This window comes from Peromyscus maniculatus, chromosome 14 (genome assembly GCF_049852395.1).
Source record: "Peromyscus maniculatus bairdii isolate BWxNUB_F1_BW_parent chromosome 14, HU_Pman_BW_mat_3.1, whole genome shotgun sequence".
NCBI classification, from domain to species: domain Eukaryota; kingdom Metazoa; phylum Chordata; class Mammalia; order Rodentia; family Cricetidae; genus Peromyscus; species Peromyscus maniculatus.
The window spans coordinates 49,126,568-49,143,841 of NC_134865.1; the positions used below are offsets into that span (position 1 = coordinate 49,126,568).

At 45.4% G+C, this 17,274-nt stretch overlaps 1 protein-coding gene across 3 annotated transcripts in view; it reads left to right on the top strand.

Annotated features, from left to right (window-relative positions):
- The window catches only part of Fntb (farnesyltransferase, CAAX box, subunit beta), a 101,724-nt gene that overhangs the window by 3,282 nt on the left and 81,168 nt on the right, over positions 1 to 17,274 (top strand). The window contains exon 1 of one of the 3 annotated variants that reach the window (XM_006973135.4): positions 12,892 to 13,139. The exons of 1 other annotated variant lie outside the window; for it this stretch is intronic. In XM_006973135.4, coding sequence (XP_006973197.1) covers positions 12,996 to 13,139 — 144 coding nt within the window. In that variant the 5' untranslated portion in view covers positions 12,892 to 12,995. Of the gene's footprint in view, positions 1 to 12,891; positions 13,140 to 13,164; positions 13,843 to 17,274 lie in introns of those variants that run through there. One more of the 3 variants, XM_076550907.1, reaches the window with a different exon arrangement.

The window sequence follows — 17,274 nt, forward strand, 5'->3', positions numbered from 1 at the left end:
GGTGTTGTTGTTTTTTTTTTTCTTCATTTTGTTTTGCAGTGTTGGGGAACAAAGCCAAGTACTAGGAAACCACTGAGCTAGACCCAAGCCCCAGAGGGCTTTATTTAGGTGCCGATCATATTTGCAATTCTGGAAACACAGGTTTATCTAGGCAGAACCAGTGCCTCCCAGAGGAAAAGTAAACCCAGGCTCTTCTTACCAAGTCCGACAACTGGACCCCAAGATAAACTAGAGCTGGCATTAAATGTGTAAGTGCATTAGAATGCCCAGGTCAACTGTCATTCAAACAGACCACACTGATGTTCTCAAACTTTTCAAGGCATTATTAGATTCCAGAAAATCATTCCTTCTGGCAGATTTGTTTCTTCATGATAAAGGAAGGAATTCTTCCTCCTGTAAGGACATCTCTAAAGATTTCTGATATTTCTTGTCGCTCTTGTTGTTTTTTAAGCATCCTGTGGTCATTTTTACTTTAATTTCTATCAAAGAAGGTCTCTCTGTTAATTGAGAATAGGGTTTAGGACTTGGAGTCCTAGGTTCAGATGGCCACACAGGCTTGGGGGAATCTACCTACCATTGAGCCCATAATAGACACCAAACCTGAGAAGCCTCATTACACATAATTTCCTGTGTGGCCAGAGCTTTAGGAATCATTTCATTCTCTCACAGCAGGAAATGAGAGCTGTGGGGTGCTTCTCACAGCTTCCTAGCAGGCAGCCTCCATGTGGAGGATTTTGTAATGGGAATGTCTCAGAAATGAGATCTTTCCCTTTATGAGACATGACTTGCAACCAGCAACCATGAGATACACGTCATCTTAAATACTTCCTGTCAGAATTCAGTTCCAGACTGAATTTTCCCTTCCCAGAACCTTTCCCCTGGGGCGGTCCCTTTGAGCCAAGCAGTGGGAGGTTGGGCCAGTCCAGCGCCTTTCAGGGTTTGGAAGGTGCAACTTTTCCTGTTTGTTTTTTCTGCCTCTTCCTTTCTTTCGCTTGCTGGCCAGAACCTAAGTGTGCTTTTTCTGGTGCTTTGGGATTCCTTGCTCTTTTTTCTAAAGCCCTCCCCACCCCCACCCCCACCCCCCCCACCCCGACAACGTGGCAAACCTCCATGCTGGCTGAACTCAACTGGCATGGGCTTTTGCTTTTCTTCTCCATTCCCCTCCTCTGGGCAACTATTGAAATGTACAGCTTGCCTGTCCTGGCTTTTTTACTTTTAAATTCTAATAAAATTGTTCTTGATCATGCCCAGTGATGAACGTTCAGGCCTTTAATCCCAGCACTCCAGAGGCAGGTGAAACTCTGAGTTCAAGGACAGCCTGATCTATAGAGGGAGTTCCAGGACAGCCACGGCTACCCAGAGAAACCCTGTCTCAAAACAAACAAGCAAAAAACAAACAAGCAAACAATAATTGTCCTTTAATCCCAGCACTCTGGAGGCAGAGACAGGCGGATCTCTGAGTTTCAAAGTAAGCCTAGTCTACATGTCAAGTTCTGGACCAGGTAGGGCTACACCGTGAAAACCTGTCTGGAAAAAAAAAAACGTTAGGTTTGAGGGAACGAAATGTGATTTGCAGCTAAGAATCTTTTCGGGGAGCCAGGCATAGTGGTGTTCATTTCTAAGAGGGAGGCTGAGGCAAGAGGCTTGAGAGTTCAGGACTATCCTGGGCTACATAACCACACAAATCCCAAAGGTTCATACCCTAAAGGTTTATTTCCCCCTCACAAAAGTCCAATGAACAGCGTTGGGGGAGGACTCTGCTGCACAAGTTTTTTTAAGCACTTGGGATGGACTCCCAGCCGGGACTCAGTTTAAAAACAAGATGTGACTCTTTATTAAAACCCACCTGGCAGCAAAAAAAAAATCAAGCAGAGTCATCCCCTAACACAACCAGATTGCAGACTGGTTTTCACTGTGGATTTGTGTATCCACCCAGGATTAATCGGGAGGAAAGGCTCTGTCAACAGAAGAGAGAAGAGAAGTCCCACTGTGGTTGGCATGCTCCAGAGAGACTGCATGGAGCAGATAAAGCACTCTCAAAATTAAAAAAAGAAAAGAAAAAGACCAGAATATTTGTCCAGAAAATAATTTGGAATCTATAAAGGGATTGCTTTGGTCCAGTAGAGTAGAACACTGAGAAACGTATTTGATAATTGAGAGTTTTAATTTTTAGAACATGAGGCTTGAAGTTCCTTTGAGTGCAGGGCTGCTCCAGGCATCAGCACTCGGCTGGAAGAGGGTCGAGTAGAATGTTTTGAAGGGCCGGGCCTGCATTAATGGATGGCACCTCTGCGTTCCGTCGACCTAAGTGCAATGGACTGTAGGGCAGTCACTTCCCAGAAGCCCCTCTTTTCTCTAGAAAGGGAGTAGGGCTCCCATGGACAGTGAGCGTTTCTATCCACGCTAGTTGGACAGCGGCATCATTTAAAACTGTGGTTGTGTGGGCCCCATCTCAGTGAGTCTCGTTCAGCAATTGGGCTGGTGGTGTCTGGGACAATCTGTATTATTATTGTTGTTAAATGTTTTTTTATTAGCATATATTAATTATACACAGTAGTGGATTTCATTATGTTTGCATACATGTATGTAAAATATTTTAATCTTATCGCCCCCCCATTAACCTCTCTTATTTCTAACCTATCAAGTCCCTTTTCAACTATTGCTTTTCTCTCTTCATGCCTTCTGTTGTGTGTGTGAGCTAATGAGTTTTGTTAGAGTTGTTTACAGCATTTGGATGGGAGGGTTTTGTTTGTTTGCTTGCTTCTGTTTTTGTTTGTTTGTTTTCAGGAACAGGTGTGCATTTCTGGGAGCTACTCCACTAAAGAAAATGTCTATCTATCCCCACCAACCCATAACTGTGTTGTCTTAGTTAGGGTTTCTTTATTTTTTTATTATTTATTTATTTTGGTTTTTTGAGACGAGATTTCTCTATGTAGCTTTGTGCCTTTCCTGGGTCTCAATCTGTAGACCAGGCTGGCCTCGAACTCACAAAGATCCGCCTGCCTCTGCCTCCTGAGTGCTGGGATTAAAGGCATGCGTCCTTAGTTAGGGTTTCTATTGCTTCGATGAAGCACTGTGACCAAAGAGCAAGTTGGGGAGGAAAGGGTTTATTAGACTCACACTTCAGCATTGCTGTTCAGCACTGAAGGAAGTCAGAGTTTAATTTAAGGCTTACAGTTTCCGAGGTTTAGAGTCCAGAGAGAGACTCGGAATAGCAAGAGTCTTTTGAAACTTTAATGTTCACCCCTAGTGACACACCTCCTCCAATAAGACCATACAGTTCTACCAACTGGGAACCAAGTATTCAAACACATGAGCCTATGGGGGCCATTTTCATCCAAGCAGCACATTCTACGCTCTGGCCCCCATAGGCTCATAGCCAAGTCATAATGCAAAATACATTTAGCCCCATAGTCTAGCACAGTCTCAACAATGTTTAAAAGTCCAAAAAGTCTCTTCCGAGACTCAAGGTAATTTCTTAATTATAACTCCCTGTAGAATAATAAAAAAACAAACACACACGTTTGGCGCAGACTATACATTGTTTTTCCAAAAGGGAGGAAAGGGGGCATAGTGAGGAATACCGGACCAAAGCAACACCGAACAAAACTTATCAGGGCAGACTCTGAATTCTGCAGCTCTGTGTCTGACGTCAAAGGGGCTTCGATGACTTCAGCATCCTGGCTTTGGTGACTGCAGGACACTTCTCGCTCTTGGGCTGGTTCCATTTCCTGTATGCAGCTCTCCTTAACAGATGCCTCGTGGCTCTGGCATCTCCACCATCCTGAGGTCCCCGACACAACCCAGGCTTCACTTTCACAGGTTCCCAGGAGGGCCTCTAAGGGCCTCCCTGTAGTTACCCTCCTGCCACACTCCTGGCTCCAGTGGCTCTCCTTAACGGCAGAGGAAGGTTCCATATCCCCTTTACTCACGTATCCTTCATGACTCCAAGGCTGGAACCACGGGGATAACACTATCAAGTTTGCTGACCACTTGGGGCAAAGCCCGGCCCCCCAGATTTGCAGAAGCTTTCCCATGTTGTGTCATTTTAGAAGCAGGGAATTCCTCGGGCTTTTCCTTTTTGCAGTAGTTGGAAGCTTAGCTGGGTGGGGTCTTGCACGGAGGCTGCCCCTCTTTATTCCACTTTGGAACAGCCCTTTCTTTAATCTTCTCATCTTTTCCAGCACAAGCCTTAGCTCCAACATTATATCTTCTGGTGCCTTTTCCCTTCAAACTGTACATTTTATATATTTTTTTTGCCCTACTTGATCTTTTTCATTGTGGATCTGCATAAAAGTGATCACTAATAACCACCTGGCAGAATTAATATTGGACTGTCTTGAGATCTCCCTCAGGTATTAATCCAATACTCTTCAATTTGGCCTCAGGCAGATTCTTAAGACAAGGGCAGAAAGCAGCCATATTCCTTGCCAAAATATCACAAGAATGCTCTCTAGCCCAGTTATTAATATTGCTCCCCTCTGAAGCCTCTTGGGCTAGTCCTCTATAGTCTACACTGCTCTTGGAACTGTTCTCTTCCAAGCTTCTCCTAGGATGACCTATTAAGCCCCACTTACAGTCTCTCACATTCTTCCAAAATATAGCATGGACAGATCTTCACAGCAATAGTCCCTGGTACTAACTTTTGTCTTGGTCACTTTTCTAATGCTGTGATAAGATACCAGGACTAAGGTAACTTCTAGAAGAAAGAGTTTAAGCTGCACATGGTGGTGCATGCCTTTAATCCCAGCACTCACGAGGCAGAGGCAGTGAGTTCAGGCCAGTCTGATCGACAAGGTGAGTTTCAGGGCACCCAGGGCTGTCACACAGAGAAAACTTGTCTAGAAAGAAAGGAAGAAAAAAGAAAGGAAGGAAGGAAGGAAGGAAGGAAGGAAGGAAGGAAGGAAGGAAGGAAGGAAGGAAAGAAGGAAGAAAGCCGGGTGGGGTGGGGTGGTGGCGGCACACGCCTTTAATCCCAGCACTCAGGAGACAGAGGCAGTGGGTCTCTATGAGTTCCAGGTCAGCCTGATCTACAAAGTGAGTTCCCAGACAGCCAGAGCTACACAGAGAAAACCTGTTTCATAAAACAAAACAAAACAAAACCAAAATTACAAAAGTGAAGGGCAAGCCACAGGCACAGTTGGAGGCAAATGACCACAAGGAGAGGGAATGGCGGATGAAAGTGAGTGCCCGAGGACTGGAGTCCACCAAGATGCATGAAGAATAGCAAGAAGGCTTTCATGGCAGGTGTGTGTGTGTGTGTGTGTGTGTGTGTGTGTGTGTGTGTCCACACAGGTATTAGGAGATGAGGGGGCCAGTGTCAGCAAGCAGGAGAGAATGCAGGAAAGAGGTTTGAGTGGTGGTTGGAGCTTTATAGACCACTTTGATCTTGACTCTGAGATGAGGTCTTCTAAGGGGTGACTTTGCTTACATTTTAAAAGATTTAATATGGGTTTTGGGTTTTCAAAATTGTCCTTTTAGGCTGCTGTAACAGAATATCATAAACTAGGCTGCTTATAAACAACAGACCTTTGCCTGGCATGGCACAAGTATTCAATCCCAGCATTTGGGAGGCAGAGACAGGTGGGTCTCTATGAGGTCAAGCTAGCTTGGTCTACATGAGTTCCAAGCCATCTAAGACTACACACACACACACACACACACACACACACACACACACACACACACACACACGATACCATGTCTAAACTAAAACAAAAACAAAGAGTAAAAACCCATAAAAAATTCAGACCTTTGTTTCCTGACGTTCTGGAGGCCGGGACCTCCTGTGCCTGTGTATTCGGTGTTTGGTGAAGGCCTGCTTCTTCATTCATAAATAGCATCTTCTTTCTCTACCCTAGTGTGAAAGAAGAGGGATAGTACCTGCCTGAATCCTGTTACATAAGGGCACTAATCTCATCCAGGGGGACCTCATCCATGCAATCTAATCACCTCCAAAGGCTCTACCATCTGCTACCTTCAGGCTGAGGACTAGTTTCAACTTATGAATCTGTATGAGGTTTGCATTAGAGTAATGGGGGACGAGACTGGAAGCAGGGGAGACTAAGGGATCGCTGTGAGGCTCTAAGTAACAAAAGGTGGAGTTCAGACTGGAACCCTAACTGCGGACTGGGGAGGCAGTGGTCAGGTGCTGGATCCTTTGCTAATGGCATTCATGGGCAGCAAGAGAAAGAAGGATGCCAGCAATGGCTCCAAGGCATCTGGAGTAATGGGAAGGATGGAATTGTAACTGAGCTGGGGAAGAGCACAGGTTTGGAAGCATCTCTCTGTGGCCCTATTAAATCTGAGTTTCCTACAGCTGTCCACATGGAATTAGAATTGGCATGGGGTATAAACTGCAGTGCCGGAGATCCAGGTTTTTGAACGACTGGTAGAACTAAAAGCACTGACTGCCTCAGTTCATAGACAAGGGAGTGTGGATGGAGAAGACGTCCAAACACTGGGGTGTTCGAAGTCAGGGTATCAGAGGAAACCCAGTATTAGGTTCTACAAAAGAAAGTGTTGGGGCTTGCAAAATGGCTCCACGGGTTAGAGGCACTTACCACCAAGCTTGACAACCTGGGTTCCGTCCTCCGGGGCTCACATGATGGGAGGAAAAAACAGGCACCCTGAAAGTTTATCTCTGACCTCCATATGTGGGCTGTGGCATGGTGCAGCTACATACACGTACAGATATGTGCACACACACACACACAAATTAGCGTGTGTGCACTGGTTTGCACTAAGGAAATAAAACATACACATAAACACACACACATAAAACAAACAAAAAAGTTTTACTAAGAAAGAAAAGCAAGCCTTGGGCCAGTAGGTGACTCACCAGGTAAAGGCACTTGCAGTGCAAGTCTGGGAACCTGAGTTTGATCCCTGAAGCTCACACAAAGGTAGAAGGAGAGAACCAACACCCCTCTACACAAAGCAGGGCACACGTATCCTCTCCCATACACACACCTAACATCATCACCACCATCATTATCATCATCAATCACCATCATCATCATCATCAAATAAAGATTTTAAAAAAGAAAGTGGTTCACCGAGGTAAAGATCAACCATGCCAATATTGCCAGGACATCAAGCAGGATGACTTGAGAATTGCCCTTGGATCCAGCAATACAGAGTTTAACAGATGCTTGAACTCTTCAAGGATGTTTGCTCATTTTGATTTGGGAAAAAGCAATATCAGGTATTTGAGTAAAAACTCAAACCATCTGCAGCCCAAGCAAATGAGCAATAAAAAATCAGAGGGAGCAGAGTTCAAAGTGAACCTCAAATAATATGTTTGGAAGTGTCAGGCTTTATCAAATAAAGGGGAAAGCTGATGTTTTAGGAGAGGCAAGGGAGACTTCAAGTCTTAGAGTGCAGCCAAGAAAAGGGGGAGGAGGCTATCCCTTGAGTAGGCCTGAGCCACCTCTATCAGTCAGTCCTGGGGACTGCCAGGGGTCTGGGATGCAGAGCAGGAAGGCACAGATGACAGGAGAATAACTATGTGCCAGGAAACTAATTACCTAGCCGGGTACCAGATGAGCTCTTCCATTTCCCAGATGTTCTGCTATATATATTAAATAGTTTCACAAGATGTTAAAAGAAATTTCATCTTGACAAAGGGCACGGATGAGTAATGTACCTAGAGTCCATTAGAAGTTTATTCCATGCCGTGTGTGTGTGTGTGTGTGTGTGTGTGTGTGTGTGTGTGTGTGTTTGGGGGGGTCACAGGTGCCCTCTAGTGGTTCATTTAGATCATTAACATTTTTCTTGTTTTCTTGCTTTTCCAAATGCAAATTAGCACCATCAACATTTTAAAATTATCTTCTAGGAAATATGACTCAACATTCAACATAGGAAAGAAAAAAAAAACCATAAACAACAGAAATTTCAGTAAAATGAACCCAAACCATCTGCATGCAGTCCAAGCTGGAGTGGCCACTAATTATCATGGAGAGGGTCCCTTTGAAGTACATTATTTCCCTCAAGGATGCCAATATTGACGGTCATTCTGCTTCAGGAACCAGCGGCTTTAGTAAGCCCAGAGGAAGGCTGTTGCCGGTCCAAGGCTGACCGATCTTATTGATGCTTATACACTTACAAACTCTTTGTGTTCTCATGGCTGGTTTCTCTTGACTTTTGCTGGCCGTTGGGTTTTCCCCGGGCCTATACCCTAGTTTAGCTAGCTTATTTCCTCATGAGTCTCCAGTTCCTCTGCCTCAGGTCTGACCTCTTACACAGTCTTGCGACACTCTTTGTGTTTTATTTCTGCCATGCTCGTCTTCCTGAACTGTAATGAGACAATTCTGCGCTACTCTGTTAGTGTCTGTTTCCTCTGGTAAGTCACGAGACCCATAGGGCAGAGGTCAACTGGCTTGTTCAGCACTTTCTCCTAAGCACTTAACCCAGTGCCTAGCACGGAACAGGTACTCAACAGAGACTCAGTAAGTGTTTATTGACTGAACCAACACTCTCCTGCAGGGGACTTTTGCCAGGATCTTATTAACATCTTCTGAATCTTACTGCAAAGGAGACTGGATTTCAGAAAAGGATTTCTGGGCCTGAGATGTAGCTCAGGGGTATAGTGCTTGCTTAACACGTGCAAGGCCCTAGGTTCAGCCCCCAGCAACACACACACACACACACACACACACACACACACACACACACACACACACACCTTCTATTTCTAGAATAAAATTTGCAATTGTTCTATGTGCCCCATCATGCATTCAACAATCTGCTACAAAATCCTTCCATCTATTCTGTCAATGACTCCACTTTAAGATTGAGATGTTAAGTTTCTAGTTCCTAAGCAAAGAAGCTTGTTACATAAAATGCTGAATCTTCAGATATGACCCAGTGTTGTAGGATAATCTTTTTGTACACTGTGAAGATGTGTTTCTGTCAAGGCATCTTCTGATTGACTTAATAAAGAACTGAATGGCCAATGGCTAGGCAGGAGAGGATAGGCGGGACTTCTGGGCAGAGAGAGGAACTCTGGGAAGAAGAGAGGCGGGATTCGATAGCCAGACATGGAGGAGATGGGACTCATAGGACTGAGCAGAGGGAGCCAGCCATGTGGCAGAACACAGATTAATATAAATGGGTTAATTTGAGTTATAAGAGCTAGTTGGGAACAAGCCTAAGCTAAGGCCAAGCTTTCATAATTAATAAAAAGTCTCCGTGGCATTATTTGGGAACTGACAGTACAAAGGAAGTCCAACTAGAACCCAGACCTTATCAGACACTCCATCCCAGCAGAACTAAGGGAAAGAGAAAATGTGAATATAGTGGGAAGTATGATAAGATCCTTTTACACTGTACATCCATATCCATGGTCCTAACCATGGTCCCACTTATTACCAGATTTGGTAATCTTCTGGTGCCACAGGTTTCCACCTTGCACGAAGATGGGCATGTAATAATGTATACCCACATGGGGCCTTTATGCTACCCAGCCTCAGCCTCACACTTGGAATCTGAGTACTTCTGTTTGCCCGAGAACAGAAAGATAGCTAATTGTGAACAAATATGTAGGCCCTGGATCTTAGACCTGTGACTTGGGGTTGAGTAGGAGCAGAGTAAAATGTTCTGAGCAGGGAGCAGAGTGCATGTGCTATGTGTGTGTGTTGCTAGAGACCAAACTTACCCTTGTACATACTAGGCCTATGCACTACCACTGAGCTACACTACCAGCCTCAGGGCATCTGTTATCTTTTCCTACAACCCCTCATCCTAAATAATTTAACCTCTTGATATTGTAATTTTGATGTAGTTATTTTTTACTTTGGTATGTGTGTGTGTGTGTGTGTGTGTGTGTGTGTGTGTGTGTGTGTGTGTGTGTGTAGAAGCCTACAGAGATCAGGGGAGGGTGTTGAAATGTCTGGAGTTAAAGTTACAGGCAGCTGTGAGATGTCATATGGGTGTTGGGAACCCAACCCTGTTGCACGAATCCTAAATGGTCTTATAATAAAAACCCAGAGCCAGATATTGGGGTAAATGCTGAAAGATCAGAGGAAACAAGCCACAGCCACTTCTCACCTTGCCAACTCCTCAGCCAATCCTGTCTCTACAAATCCTCAGACTGAATGCCTCTAGGTCCTCAGCCAAAAGGCTCTCTAAGTTCCTGTCTCCTCGTGCCTTATATTCCTTTCTCTGCCCAGCCATTTCACTTCCTATCTCAACCTTCCCAGTGCTGGGATTAAGGTGTGTGTACTTTCTAAGTACTGGCATTAAAAGTGTGTGTGACCACTGCCTGGCTCTGTTTCTCTCCTAGACTGAATCAATCTCATGTAGTCCAGGGTGGCCTTAAACTCACAGAGATCCAGATGGATCTCTGCCTCCCAAGTGCTAGGATTAAAGGTGTGTGCCACCACTGCCTGACCTCTATGTTTAACTCTGTGGATGGTTCTGTTCTCTGATCTTCAGGCAAGCTTTACTTCTTAGATCACAAATATCACCACACAACCCAGGTCCTCTGCAAGAGCATCAAGTGATCTTCACCACTGAGTTATCTTTCCAGCCCCCTAAAGATTTAAGTTATGTCTCTGGGCAGCAGTGGTGCACGCCTTTAATCCCAGCACTCTGGAGGCAGAGGCAGGTGGATCACTGTGAGTCTGAGGCCAGCCTGGTCTACAGATTGAGTTCCAGGACAGCTAGGCCAGAGCCACACAGAGAAACCCAGTCTTGAAAAACCAAAAAAGAAAGAAAGAAAGAAAGAAAGAAAGAAAGAAAGAAAGAAAGAAAGAAAGAAAGAAAGAAAGGAAGAAAGGAGGGAGGGAGGGAGGGAGGGAGGGAGGGAGAGAGAGAGAAAGAAAGAAAGAAAGAAAGAAAGAAAGAAAGAAGCCCTGTCTCAAGAAATAAACAAACAACAAAGCAAACCAAAAAGATTTAAATTATGTCCATTTGTCAGTGTGTGGGTGCGCACATGAGTACAGGTGTACCTAAGAGGTCAACAGAGGGCACTGGAGCTGCAGTCACAGGTCGTTGTGAGTGGCCAGTGAGGGTGCTGGGAACTAAATGGCCCTCTGCGAGAGCACCAAGTGCTCCTGTCGCTTCACCACTCAGCTATCTGTCCAGTTCCACAGGATTTTCCCAAAATCACTATTCTATTTATTTTTTTTTTGGAGGGGTGTCTTAGTCAGGGTTTCTGTCGCTGTGAAGAGACACCATGACCACAGCAACTCTTATAAAGGAAAACATGTCATTGGGGTGGTTTGCATTTTCAGAGGTTCAGCCCATTGTCATGGTGTGACATGGTAGCATGCAGGAGACAGCGCTGGAGATGGAGCTGAGGTTCCTACATCTTGACTTGCAGGCAGTAGGAAGTGGTCTGTCTCACTGGGAGTAGCTTGAGCATAGGAGACCGCAAAGCCCACCCCCACGGTGACACACTTCCTCCAACAAGGCCACACCTACTCCAGCAAAGCCACACTTTCTAATAGTGCCACTCCTTTTGGGGGTCATTTTCTTTCAAACCACCACAGGGGAAATATAACACTCAATGCTTATTAGAGTTAACCCAAGTTGCATGAGTATATCTGTGGCATGTGCCTTCAAACATGCTGTTCTTTTTTTTTTTTTTTTTTTTTTTTGAGGTCCCTCATCATATTGTTATAGATGGCTGCTGTCATCCTTAGGGTCTCAGCTTAAATGTCGTGTACCCAGAAAGGCCTGGGTGTGCCTGGGTTTGAATCTAATTAGAACCTTGTTCATGTCATCAGTCTCATAAATGCTTTTAGTTTCTTTCCTTCATGATTTAAAAATAATTTAATTTTGTATGTGTATCTGTGCTTCTTGTGCTTCCTCATTGTTTTTTTTCTGGGTTGTTTCCTCTTTTTGTTGCATTTTATTTGCTAAAGAGAGAGAAAGAAGGGGTGGAGTTGGGTGGATAGGGAGGTGGGGAGGACCTGGGAGGTGTTGAGTAAGGGGAAACCATGATCGGAATATATGACATGAAAAGTTATTTTCAGTAAAGATATATTTTAAAAAGCGACACTAAAAATAACGTCTATGGGTATGTTGCCCACGTGTATATTTGTGCACCACTTGTCTGTGGAAGCCAGAGAGGGAGTTGGGTCCCCTGCAACTGGAGTTACAGATGGCTGTGAGTTGCCAGGTGGTTGCTGGGACTCGAACCCAGGTCCTCTGGAAGAGCAGCCAGTCCTCCTAACTGCTGAACCATCTCTCCTGGCCAGACTATTTTCTGCTATATTATAATTGTAAGTCTTCAAATATTTGTGTTCATTTATCTAATTCTGTCTGTTCCTCTAAAATGAAATTCAGATGCATTCCAAGGGATGGGATCTTGTAATTTTATTCATTTTTGTATTCCTGGACTCTAGCACAATACAAGTAGCAGGTGCTCCATAAATGTTTGTTGACTATTTCTTTGGTTGTTGCATTTACACTCATTTCTTCTATGGTGCTTTAGTTTCTGCCAATGCACAGTCACCCCCAAGGGAGTAGGAAAAAATTACAGTGCTCCCCTCCTCTATCTCTGAGTACTGAGGCCGGCAATTCTGCTCATTTACTGAGCTCAGGCTTCTCCTAAGAGGCTGTCAAAGACCCAAAGGTGCACGATAATTCTATTAGTAAGAGCGCGATGGAGGCAATCAGAGAGCTGTCAGAAATGTTTTTCAAGGTACATTCGTAGGGTTCTAGAGCAGCTGAAATCGCCGACTACTGCATTACAATTAGGTGAGAGCAGAGCGTTGAAGTTTTCTTTTGATATTACTTGCATAACGAACTGAGGCATCCTACTCGCTCCAGGAAGCGGAGCTCTTGCAGCAGCTCATCTGCCCAATGGGGGGCGGCAGCATCCCAGTAACTCACTCCTTGAAGATGTGTAGGTGGGAGGAGAGATTCGCGTTCAAAAGCTTTTTGACTCTACCCACTCTCCGTAGCGCCTTAGCCCGCTCGAGTTTCAATGCGCGTTGTTGCTGGACGAAGCTGTGTCCTATACAGCGCTCGCTGCTCGCCTGATCATGGCTTCTTCGAGTTCCTTCACCTACTATTGTCCTCCATCTTCCTCCCCTGTCTGGTCAGAACCGCTGTATAGTCTGAGACCTGAGCACGCGCGGGAGCGGTTGCAAGACGACTCAGTGGAAACAGTCACGTCCATAGAACAGGTGAGGTGGCAGGGTTGGGCGAGGCGCCCGCGCGGGGCCTTCTGGGAGCAGGAGTCCCGTTTGTAGGCCCGTCTGGGTGCGAAACTCCCCGTGGAACTACAACTCCCATATTGCACTGCGCCCCCCGCCCCCGAGCTCTAGGCGCCCAGACTGGGGCTTCGGAGTGGAGCGTTTGTGGGGCTGGCTTGGGTAGGAAAGGGTCGTTGTCAGGGTTGGGCTTGGGGGACAGGGCAGTACTCCTGTCCTCTCTGCTTCAGAAGGTGTAAAGAATCGTGTTCTGTGTCTGGAGCCCTCAGCAGCCTGGGCGGACCAGGTAGCCCGCTCCATTCTGCCAAGACTCCTGGAGGTTCTGGAACCGACCGCTCACTTTCCCCCACATGCGCAGTTTCCGGACATTTATGGGACCGGATGGCCAGACTACGGGCATGCCATCCCCAAATCAGTTTATTATCTGACTTGCTAGGTCAGGTTGAGGCCTACCTCGTGGTAATCATTTGAGCATCTGCTGTTGAACGCCGGAAATACAAAAAAACAAAACAAAAACAAAAACAAAAAAACCAGCCCTTAGGCAGGAGCCTGGTTGGGAAAGACAGTCTGGAAAACTGTTTAGTTTGGAAAGAACAAAAAAGTATGGAGTTTGAACTGCTTGTGATTCACTAAGGCCTAGGGTGTATCGGACATGCCGGTTTGAGAAGTGTTGAAGGTATGGGTAGTGAATTATAGTTTTCATTTTTCTCCCTCCCCATTTGGAGTTGTTCCCAAATTGGTTGTTGGAGAGCTGTTTACCCATCTGTTACTAGAAGTGGTCAGGATGAGTCTTGTCAGCGCTGAGGAATAGGCATCCAGCCACTTACTAAAATAAGATCTTACTATATCAGTACCCGGGCTTAACCGTGGAGGGACCTGCTTCATGTTTCGTACCTAAAGCTGGGAGCCTCCATTTAGGCAAAGTTAATGGCAATAGTGACTGTATAAATTTTACAGTTGTGACTAAATACACATTTGTTTTCATTTCTATGTGTGTGAGTGTGTACGGCACGTTTGTGGATGCTGGTGCCAAGGCATCTGTGGGTGCCAGAGATCTAACTGAAGCCGCAAGGACCTTGACCCACTGAGCCATCTTGCTTGCCCTAAAAAAAAAAAAATCATAACAAAACCAGGGATTGAACACATGGTTATTCACATCGTAGCAGGGGCAGCCTTTTAATCTTTGAGTTAATGCCTCATGGGCTTTAGAATAATAAAAGAGACATACTTTTTGCATCTACTCTCTGCCTTAACTTGTGCCCCAGGGAAGTCTCTTGTAAAACACTGCAAAAGAAATCTCTCATCAGTGACCTAGAGAATCTTTGCAGTGTTTAGAGTGATGTGTCTGTGGTTGATGAGACTATGGTGAAGTTACGAGTTGGATATGCCCCCCCTCCCCCATCCTTTAAATCCTTAACTGAATTGACTTAGCAGATAAAGGTATGCAGGATGCTAATGAAGAAAAGAGGATCAGTTAGCCTGTCACTTTACAAAAACATCTATGTTTCTAGAGGCAACAGGGGTCTTATCAGGAGTTTTTCTGATCTGCTCTCTTTTTTGTGTACTGATGTCTCCTTCAGTAGATTGCTGAAGTTCCTTCCTGCTGGGTTCCTATAAGGAAAACAACTTAAGTTCTGAGTAGGCATAATGAGCAATACAAAAATGGACAGAAGATGCTCTGAAAAGGGGCAGGCCAAGGCCAGAGTGTGGAGGATGCTAGGTCCTGATAGGTTAGTGTGGAGTGTCTGTCAGATACAGGCCCAATGGTATGATAGCGTCTTATATTTTAGGTCATCATTCCAGCTCACATTTTAAAAGTCTAGGATGAAGAATTGATAAGAAGATAATGTGATATTTCATTCTTCTGGCTTCCTCTGCACTTTACTCGACACCACAATGACCGCTCATTCGGTGCCAGCTGAGTGCTAAATGTTCTCCCGGCATTGGTTACTCAGTCCTTACACATTCTGACAGGGAAGGCAGAGGCTCAGAGAACTATCAGGTGTAGTCATCAGAAATAACGTTGCTTGAGGAGTTCTTTACAGAACTGGGTCTTTTGGTTTTGACTGAACTTCCGCAGGGATTTATTTACTGACAGCTCAATTTTGTGTTGTGGCAATAAAGATCTTGCCACTCCTTTCCTGTCTCATTATTGGGAAACTTCATTTGTTAGACAATAACTTAGTAACAGGAGTTAAGCCTGTAAACAGTGGAAGAGCTCTTTCTTATGAGGCCTTCTGTTCCATTCATCATTTTCTTTCAGGAAGTTCTTGAGGCCTGGAGAGATGGCTCAGTGGTTAAAAGCACTGGCTGCTCTTTCAGAGGACCTAGGTTCAATCCCAGGACCCACAAGGTGCCTTACAACTGTCCCATAACTGCAGGCCCAGGGCATCTGATGCCCTACTGTGGCTTTCAGGGGCTCTGCATGCCTGTGCTGTGCAGATGTAACACCCATACAAAACAATAAAACAAAAACTAGGAAAGAAAATCTTTTGAGTGCTAGGCACTGTTCAGACACTTAGCCTGAGTCAGTGAACAAAGGAAATGGATTTGATGGGTTCTTGTTGGGCTTTTTTCAAGGTGGAATTTCTCTGTGTAGCCCTGGGTGTCCTGGGACTTGTTCTATAGGCTGGTCTCAAACCCAACCACCTATCTCTGCCTCCCAAGTGCTGGGATTAAAGGTGTGCACGTCACTGCCTGGCTGGATTTGATATATATATAATTTATTTAACTTCATTTTATGTGCATTGGTGTGAGGGTGTCAGATCCCCTGGAACTGGAGTTACAGACAATTGCAAGCTGCCATTGTGGGTGCTGGGAATTGAACCTGGGTCCTCTGGAAGAACAGCCAATGCTCTTAACCTTTGAGCCATCTCTCTAGTCCTGGATTTGATCCCCCCCCCCCCCAGCTGAGGACTGAACCCAGGGCCTTGCTAGGCTGGCGCTCTACCACTGAGCCAAATCCCTAACCCCTCGGATTTGATGTTTTTAAGGAAACTTTTGTTCCAGGCCAGGGATTCAGTCAATTAAGAAAAGAAAAACATAATCCCAGCACTTGGGAGGCAGGGACAGGCGGATCTCTGAGTTGAGTGTGGTGGTATTGTGTTCCCCAAAATATTGTGTACTCTAATAAATTTATCTGGGGTCAGAGAACAGACAGCCACTAGATACAAAGGCTAGAAAATGGTGGCACTCACACCTTTAATCCTAGCATTCCAGAGATAGAAATCCCTCTGGATCTCTGTGAGTTCAAGGTCACATTGGAAATAGCCAAGCATGGTGACACACACCTTTAATCCCAGAAAGCCAGCCTTTAATCCCAGGGAGTGGTGGTAGAAAGCAGAAAGATAAATAAGGCGTGAGGACCAGAAACTAGAAGATTTTGGCTGGTTAAGCATTTGGCCTGGTTAAGCTTCAGGCTTTTGAGCAGTAATTCAGCTGAGACCCATTCTGGACGAGGACTCAGAGGCCTCTAGTCTGAGGAGACAAGACCAGCTGAGGATCCGGTGAGGTGAGATAGCTGTGGCTTGTTCTGTCTCTCTGATCTACCAGCATGGACCCCAATAACTGGCCTCGGGTTTGATTTTATTAATAAGAACTTTTAAGATTCCTGCTACAGTTGAGCTCAGCCTGGTCTACAGCGTGAATTCCAGGACAGTCAGGGCTACACAGCGAAACTTTATTTCAACACACACACACACACACACACACACACACACACACACACACACACACACAGAGAGAGAGAGAGAGAGAGAGAGAGAGAGAGAGAGAGAGAGAGAGAGAGAGAGAGCCATTAGGAATTGGGGGTGTAGCCTGGTGGTAGAGCTCATGCTTAGCGTGTGCAAGGCTGGATCTATCACCAGTACCACAAAGAATAGAGGATGAAAAGAAGTTGCTTGAGTTGCTTGGAAATGTAAGGAAAAATAAGGCAAGGGTATGCCAAGGATACCATGTTTGATCAGAGCGTTGACGTATATGAGGGAGCAGGTCATGAGTGGGCTAGGTAGGAGCGTGTTCTGGGCAGAGAAAGCGTGTTCAAAGGACCTGAGGTGGGAGGAGCGTGCCGGGCGAGGCAAGAGGCCAGGAGCCGGGTCTGGGAGAGGAG